The sequence below is a fragment of the Rattus norvegicus genome, chromosome 1 (genome assembly GCF_036323735.1).
Source record: "Rattus norvegicus strain BN/NHsdMcwi chromosome 1, GRCr8, whole genome shotgun sequence".
In the NCBI taxonomy this organism is placed as follows: domain Eukaryota; kingdom Metazoa; phylum Chordata; class Mammalia; order Rodentia; family Muridae; genus Rattus; species Rattus norvegicus.
The window spans coordinates 160,734,151-160,743,442 of record NC_086019.1 but is presented as its reverse complement, the minus strand read 5'-3'; the positions used below and the strand labels follow the sequence as shown (position 1 = coordinate 160,743,442).

The 9,292-nt window shown below is 42.2% G+C and overlaps 1 protein-coding gene across 6 annotated transcripts in view; it reads right to left on the bottom strand.

Moving 5' to 3' along the window:
- Nars2 (asparaginyl-tRNA synthetase 2, mitochondrial) overlaps positions 1–9,292 on the bottom strand; it is a 111,632-nt gene that overhangs the window by 79,869 nt on the left and 22,471 nt on the right. For all 6 annotated transcript variants that reach the window (XM_063284991.1, XM_063284989.1, XM_039105949.2 and 3 more), the window contains one exon: positions 7,431–7,511. In XM_063284991.1, coding sequence (XP_063141061.1) covers positions 7,431–7,511 — 81 coding nt within the window. The remainder of the gene's footprint in view (positions 1–7,430; positions 7,512–9,292) is intronic.

Below are 9,292 nucleotides of genomic sequence, written 5' to 3'. Positions count from 1 at the left end.
GTGCACTGACCTTCTCTTAGTGGCATTCATACTATCCCCAAGGTAGAAAACAACACAAACATGCAAATGGCAGATGGGCACACATGATGTGGGCACCACACACTAGAATACAGACTGAATATAAACACAGCATGGATGAACCTCAGATACTACAGCAAAGGAAGCATTTCAGGGGAAGCGAACCTATGTAAAGTGGATCAGTGGGAGTTACACACAGGAATAGGGAAAGGCTGCTGGTGAGCAGAGGTTTGCTTTGTTTTTTTTTTTTTTTTTTTTTTTTTTTTCGGAGCTGGGGACTGAACCCAGGGCCTTGCGCTTGCTAGGCAAGCGCTCTACCACTGAGCTAAATCCCCAACCCCTAGAGGTTTGCTTTGGAAGTGATGAAAATGCTCTCACACAAACACATGGCAACTGACCGGAAATCTCGCCCACCACACTAAAAACAACGAAACTCATCCAACACATTAAAAACAACAGCACTGTATTTTTAGGTGAGTAAAGTTAATGGTACATGAAACATGTTTCAACAAGTGCTCTCCCGCTATTTCACACACAGGGTCTCCCGGCCTTCAGGCTGGCCTCAGAATAGTGAGGATGACTTTAAACTCTGGCCTACCTGCTTCTACCCGAACTGAGCCAGGGCTGAACAAGAATTCTCCCAACTGAGCTACCTCCCTAGTCACAACAAAACATTTGTTTTAAACAGACACGCAATAAAAATCCTGTTCTCCTCATCCCTAAAGCTGTCCATCTTTATCCTCGACAGGCAGCTCCCATGCGTTTAGTTGGAGTCTAATAAAAGCCCCCAAGAAATTCAACTCTAAGTCCTCATCCCCTAGAAAACCTTCTCTGCAGCACATTCAATTCATATACTCACTTAAGAACTTCAAGATTTGGGTTGGGGATTTAGCTCAGTGGTAGAGCGCTTGCCTAGCAAACGCAAGGCCCTGGGTTTGGTCCCCAGCTCCGAAAAATAGAAAAAAGAAAAAAAAAAAGAACTTCAAGATTTATTTATTTTTCATTCCTGTGTATGTGTGTGAGAAGCATATGTATACCACAAACATTTAGACAACCCCAAGGGCAGAAGGTGAAGCTGGAGTTAAGGCAGTTGAGAGCTACCATGTGGGACTGGAACTGAACCGGGTCTTCTGCAGGATGAGTAAGGGCTCTTAACTGACGGCCATCTCCTCAGGCCCTGAAGCTTTTCCTATCCACTCACTCATCACTGACCTGATTTTGCCTGGGACTCCCTGTCACCTCTAATTCGTAACAGTGGCATCTCGACTGTACACACAGTTCCACCTCCTTCTCTGCCCACAGCCTCTAACTCATGCCATCTCTTATCTTCTCAGAAACAAGCCACAGATGCTTCTGAACTTACAATGGGATTACATCCTGATAAGTCCCTCATCAACTGGAAGTATTAAATACTGAAAAATACATTTCATATATCTACCCCACTGAATAGCATGACTTACACATGCCACACTAAGAGTTGGTGTACCAAGTACCACGGAGCTGACTGGTAGTTGTGGCTTGCTGCTTGCCCAAAATCAAGAAAAAATACTCCTACGGCATATTATTAGCCTAAAAAAAGATTAAATTTCAGATTACGGTCTCTGGGCTGAGGTGCAGTGGTAAAGTGCTTCTGCTTAGCCATGTTCAGGGCTTTAGGCTTAATTCCCAGCACAGCAAAACCAAAGTTCTGTTCCTGCTGAATGCTTACCATGCTTTGCAGCTTTAAAAATCCCAAAACAATCCATCCTAAAGCGCGGACCAACCACGGATGCTCCAGAATTGTGAAGAGGAAACACAGTGGAATTCAGCTGGAACAATGACCAACCAGGAAGGAGATTTGGACAGAGTAAGACAATGAAAAGCACGACCTTCCCTTATCACTTCCTGCTTGCCAGTTTACAGACTGGAGCCTCAGCTACAGCATCATACCCTGTGCAATATGTAACACAGCATCTTGAACACAGATGGAGCCAATGTGTGCTGAATGACAAACGCCTTACATATGTGTCACAGTCCCTAGATCTTAACAACTATCCAACGTCTTCACATAGGAAATAAAAACGTCAGAAACTAAACTAAACTAAAACACTGCATGTACTCGCGTCTCAATGAGCATTGCAAGTACATCTCTTACTTTGATTTTTCAAGTAGAGGCCGAGATTTGTAGCCCTAGCTTAACAAAGAGCTAGGAGGAGATAACAACGAACCCTGAAGGACCGGGTGAGGACAGGGAACCTGGTAAGCTCCTCTTCCAAACAATAGAGGCTCGCAGGTTACACCCCATTAGTGAACTTCTGTAGGCAAAGAGAAGGCAGTCATACACAAAACAGGCACTACAGACTGCCGAGATCTGGCCTACGTCTGGCCTACGTGACTGTAGGTATAGCATCGCTCCATCAATACCATGTCTTTATGGTATCTGAACGGCCGAGTAAAAGTCCCGGGTGCACTCCTGAAATATTTGTGAGCAAAGAACACTTCTCATCTGCTTAGCTTTAGGAATATATTTTTCTTTTCTTAGTCATACTCATCTGGTAACTTGCCTTCCTGAGAGAGTTAGAGGTCAGAAGACATGACGTAATCCATGGGATCTGCTTAAGAGATCTCCTTGGGAGAAAATCTGTTATCTCCAACTTTATTATTAAGGTCAAGAAAAGCAGTTTTTAACTTGACTGAGTTCCTTTAAAAATTCCCTTTTTAGTTGTAACAACTTTAATCCTCATCCTTTTAAACTATTAAGTGATTTAGATCAAGGAATTATGAGTATTCAAGGTGGGTAATTTTTCTTCAGTTCACATTCAGAATACTAAGAAGAAAAGGGAAAGAACTGGAAGAACATTTTTAAGAATACTGCTGGGTTTTTATTTGCTGCTCTTTGAATTCATAATGCAGATGCTAACACTTCCTCTTCAAATGTTCAACAAGTCTTTTTTAAAGTACTAGTACTACAGGAACACTACACTTCCTTTGGTTCTCACGTAATTTTTATTTTGCTTTTTCTAAAAAGCTAATTATCACCAAGATTTCCTCAACTTTTGCATGAAGGACAACATTTGATTCTTATTCTTAATAATGGCTTCAATGGGTTAAGAGAACTTTTTACCGTGAATACTTTGCTTTATAACATTAAGAGAAAGCACTGTCACCAGGAGACAGAAGTACCAAAGCAGAAAGGAAATCTTGTCAGCTGATAGAAACAAGCATATATATATATTTTAAAAAAGCATCTTTTAGGATTAAAAAATAGCAAGTAGATAAACAACAGAAACACAAACGTCTGACTCAGCAACATATGGTTCTCCAACCCATTAGTCTACTACGACATGATGATTGGAACAGTAAGCTGTAAGTGAATGGCATTCAACAGTTTACCAGTACGAGAAGTTGGCTGAGCTGTTTATTTTACTTCATGGCACAGTGTTGTGCTGCCCTAAAATGCACAATGCTTCCGTTTTCGTCCACGTACTGTAGTTACATGAATGTAATTACAAGCATCAAGCGTGGCCTATTCTGGTGATATGGGTTTTGTTGCTGTTGTCTTGTTTGTATGTGTGTGTTTTAATCTGCAATGTGGACAAGCTCACATGTCTGGCACATGCCAAGAACTCAAAAGATAACTATTAAGGAAAGAACTAAGCGTGAGGCTGGAAAGAGTTCAGTCTCATTGCTCCTGCAGAGGAGGCAGGCTGAGTTAACAGCACAGACATGGAGCCTCACACCTATTTGCAAGGCCAGTTCCAGGGTATCTGGAGCTCTTGCTTGGCTTCCACAGGTATCAGGCAGGGAGGAGGAACACATGCAAACATGCAGACAACACTCACGCATGTAAGATAAACATAGATCTTTAAAAAATAATTAAACTAAGAGTCTTCACATCTTAACTAGAACAGCATGCGGCAGGCAATTGCGGTGGGAGGGTAAAGTGAGAGATCACAGCTTTACCACAAGCACACAGAAAAGGAGCTGGAAGCCCGCCTCTGGTGACTCACTTCCTCCAGCAGGACCACACCTCCCATACTGCCCCAGAGAGTGCCATCAACCGGGAAGCGAGTGAGCGAATGAATGCCTTGCCCTATGGGGAACATTTCTCCTTTAACCACACAAAGATCCTAAAGACTACCAGAAGACTCTTAGCCCTTCCGGCTAAGTGATGAGTGCTCAGTGGCAAAGTGGCAGGCTACAAAAGCAACACACAAAACCTGGAAGCCGGGCTGGGGATTTAGCTCAGTGGTAGAGCGCTTACCTAGGAAGCGCAAGGCCCTGGGTTTGGTCCCCAGCTCCGAAAAAAAGAACCAAAAAAAAAAAAAAAACAAAAAAAACCTGGAAGCCTTTTCTATATACCAGTGACAAATCCTGAAAACTAAATCAAGGGAACAATCATATTCACAAATGCCTTAAAATTAAGAAGAAAATAAAAAGACGCCGGAATAAACCATAGGAAACGGAAGACTACAATGAAAATGTACTCACTGAAGAAGAAAAAAAAAATTAAAATGACACCAGAAGGTAGGAAGATGGCCCATGTTCAGTGATTGGAAGAAGTAATATTGCAAAAATGGCCATTTTACCTGAACCAATCTATAGAATCAATGGAATCTCATAAAAATCCCAATGCCATTCTTTACTGAAATAGATAAAAGACCTTTGAGAGTCATATGAAAGCACAAAAGATGCCAGATGGCCAAGTAACCCTGAGTGAAGGGAAGACTGGAGACAGAGACGATGGCTCGGTTACTGACATGGCTCATGTGCAGGTGTGAGGACATGAGTTTGGATATCTAGAACCTACATAAAAGCTAGGGACAGCAGGGCGTATAACTGCAGCCCCGGAAGGGGGTGATGAGCAGGTGGATTCCTGAACTCACGGGCCAGCCTGGAGCCTAGTCCAGTTGATGAGCTGCAGGGTTAGTGGGAGACCCTGTCTGGAAATGGAAGAAGGCATCTGATGCTGACCTCTGGCCTCCACATGCAAACACATGAAGCTGCAAGTTCATGTGAATACACCACACAAATATACCCTCCACACATATGAATGATGTTCAAGGTCAGACTCACTTTACTGGATTTCAAGTTATGCTTTAGAGCCATAGTATTAATTAATAAAATCAGCATAGAACTGGCATAAAAGAGACACACAGATCAATGGAATAAAATAGAGGGTGCATATGTAAACCTTCACAGCCACCAGGATTTGATGTTTAACAATGATGACAAACAAAATTATACACAAGAAAATGCAGCCTCTCTGACATATGGTACCACAAACACTGGACAGCTTCATGCAGAAAAAAGGAACCTAAATCCCCATCAAATACCCTGTGTAAAGATCTTCTCCAAAGGGATAGGAACCCCTAATGAGATACTGAAAGTCTACAACTAGAAGGAGAGTGAAGAAGACACTTCAAGATACAGGCATAGGTAAGGACTTTCTAGAAGCTCAGGAAACACTGCCAACACTGACAGTTGAGAGCTAATGAATTAGAAAGAGTGAGAAACCATGAAGTGAAGATACTGCCTTGGAATGAGACAAATCTTTGCTAGCTGTGCATCCAATAGAAGAGTAATAGCTAGAATACAAGGACCACCACCACCACCAACAACAACAACAACAACAACAACACCCTACATAACAAGAGACAAAGAACTCAATTCTCATTAGGGTCCTACTGCTGTGAAGAGACACCTTGACCACAATAACTCTCCTAAAGGAAAGCACTTAACTGGGGCTTGCACACAGTTTCAGAGGTTTAGCCCATTATCTTCATGATGGGGAGCATGGTGGCACATGGGTGCTGAAGAGTTCCTGAGAGCTCTACATCCAGTATCAGGAAGAAAGAGACACTGGGCCTGATTTGGATCCCTGAAACCTCAGAGCCCACTTTCAGGGCACTTCCTTTAATGAGGCCACACCTCCTAATCCTTTCAAATAGTGCCACTCTCTGGTGACCAAGTATTCAAAGCTATGAGCCTATGGGGGCCATTTTCATTCAAACCCCCATACCAATTGATAAATAGTCCAATGAGATAAACAAGAGGAAGTCAATAAATGGCCAATAAGCATATGAAAGAAAAAAAGTTCAGCTTCACTAGCATAGTAATACAAAATAAAACTACATTGAGATTCCTTAGTCAGAATGGCAGTCACTAACAACAAATGCGGTCAAGAATGGGGACAAAAAAGAGAACGTTCACACACTGTTGTTGATAATGTGAACCAGTCTGTCTCTATGGAAATCCCTAAAAAGGTTCCTCACAAACTCCATAACTGAATCTACTACATGACCTAGATACATGACTGCCAGATATTTACCTGAAAACCTTCAAAGAAATACTTGATGTTTATGACGACACTATTCACAACAGCTAAGTAATAAAACCACCGGAGCGTTCCTCATCAAAAGCACAGTATACATGCACAATGGAAGTCTTTGAAAGCCAGGTTTTATGTAATCAGGGCTACTTCTGAACTTGCTTTAGAGCTGGAGATCACCTTGAACTTCTGATCCTATCGCTTCCATCACCCGAGTGCTGGAATTACAAATACTCTCTGCTACACCTTGCTCATGAGACAGGAGGATTTGAACCCCAGGCTTTGGTAAGTATTCTACCAAAGGAGCTAATTTCCCTGCCTACACGATGGAATATTTTCCAGTCATAAAGAGCAAAGATGCTGTCTGCAGAGAAATGGATGCAGGCAGGGGTACTGCGTTAAATCTACCTTAGAAAGACAAATATCACATTTCATCTCATTATTGGTTTCCAGATTTTATATAAGTACATAAAATTACACGTGTATATGTGATGTGAAAGCAAAAGCAAAACTGTGTAGGGGAACAAAGGAGATAAGCTGGGGGGCAGAGAAGAGGGTGGGGGACATGTAGGGAAAATATGCTCAAAACTACAATAAAGTTGAACAGAGAAAAAAACTATTTTAGGAGTGAATCATTTCTTATGAAAACAATCTATTCCTTTGCAATTTTGGAAAATTCTTTATGTGCATACTTTTGTACTCTTTAATGTTTTTAATTTACTTTGATTTTTACTCTACTTTTTTTAATGGCATACAAAGAAATGGGCTTCATTGTGGCATTTTATAGATATGTATGTATTATAATGTTTTATTCTTATTTAAACCCCTTCTTCTCCCTGCCATTCTCCTGGCCCACTCATCCCCTTTCTGATTTCATGGACATATATACTCCATGAAAAAGGAAACAGAACGCTGAGTTATAAATTCATCCCTTCTAGCTACAGTGGAAAAACAGGAGATCGGAGCCACGTGATGTTGTTTGAGGATTACTACCGACAGCTTCAGGTGCTAGTCATGATCTTCAGTCCACGCAACCATTATTAAATTAAAGCAAATCCTTAAAAGAAACACATTAAGCAGCCATAAGGGGAATACAGCTTACCTCCACTTGAAAGAGCTCTCCGGCCCCCTCACAGTCATTGGACGTGAGGACTGGGGTATGGATGTGCATGAAGCCGTTGTCCTGGAAGAGGAGGAGAACTCTTCAGTACATTTGTATGTGAAAGGATTCCGAGAACAAACGCACATCTTACTATTAAAATGGCACCAACAGGGGCTGGGGATTTAGCTCAGTGGTAGAGCGCTTACCTAGGAAGCGCAAGGCCCTGGGTTCGGTCCCCAGCTCCGAAAAAAAGAACCAAAAAAAAAAAAAAAAAAAAAGGCACCAACATAACTATGTGTCTCTCAATGACTCTCCATATATAACACTGTTCAAAGATCAGTCAAATGGGTTTTTTTGTTGTTGTTTATGGGTGTTTGGAAAGGGTTTGTTATGGACTAACAATAGGCTGGCCTTGAACTCTTTTTTTTTTTTTTTGGTTCTATTTTTCGGAGCTGGGGACCGAACCCAGGGCCTTGCGCTTCCTAGGCAAGCGCTCTACCACTGAGCTAAATCCCCAGCCCCTGGCCTTGAACTCTTGATCCTCCTGTCTCTCAACCTCTTGTGTTGGGATTGTAGGCATACATTATCATACCTGGAGAGCTGAATGTTTAATTATGCTTAGAAGTACACAAAAAATTCAAAATACGTGACAGACTTAGATGTACCTTGTCTACTTCATTTCAAAAATAAGCAATCTCTGTTCCAGAGAGATCTCATAAATTTCCAAGTTAGACAACTAGTCAGTAGCTGGGCAGGGGCAGAGCACAAGCAAGCTCTGAGGCACGCACGCACGCACGCACGCATGCGTGCATGTTTGTCCCCCCCCCCTCTCGCTCGCTCGCTCCCCCCCCCCTCCTGACCACTCCTGATAAGGAACACACTTTCACCTAGGGCTAGTCATGTGGGATGATGTTGCCCACACTGCTAAGGACTGCGAAGAGAACACCATGAGGTTATGGTGAAATGAAACCTCAGCAGTAATGGACCCTCACAAAGGAGAAACTAAAGTCTGATAAATAGGGACTAAAGAAGTCCCGAGGAAGAGGGAGGAATGACCTAAGGAGGCGCCATCATTCGATCGATGATACTATGCACACCGCACATTACACAGGCAGTGAGCATGCTTCCTTTGCCTGAATAATATTCTGAGAGGACCAAGCCCATCCATCACCGAGGCGCCCAACTGCTGCCGTTCCGATCAAAAGTCTGCGACTATTTCCATTAGTGAACCACAAAAGCTGTAGCTAGCAGGATTGAAATAACCCATCGACTTCAAGGTTATGCTTCTGTCGTTTTGACTCTGCATGTAGGCAAAAGGTTACATTGGAATGGATGTGGCAGGATGGGAGTGCAGATAGCTCAAAGTAAATTTACAGTGTACAGGCAGAATGCTATATACTTAATGCAGAATTTCAGCCTTGAAATCAATACAATAAAAATTCATGCATTTGCATCCCTGTCAGGTTCTGCCTATCACTAGTAGAATGTAAAAACGCCTTTAGGCACAAGCAGAGGGAGTGTGACCTCTGAACTCAAGAGCTCTGACCACAAAAGACATTATTTAATCAACAACTTACATAGATAGAGACTAGTTAAACTTCCAAGCTATAAATTAAGGCTCCCAGAAATTATTCAAAGATGCACTTAACCTGAAAGCAGTATCCTTAGAGGTGCCACCCAGCGCACTAGGAAGGACCAATGAACACGATCAATAAAACTATTGCATAAAAGTTTTATTTCTTATGAGCCAAGAATTGTGGGCATGAATCATGTATCCCATGTGATGTAGACAGCTCTGAGCATGAGCACAGTAAACAAAGAAAGGAAGTGAAAAATCCAAAGGAAACGAGGGTGGGGGAAGA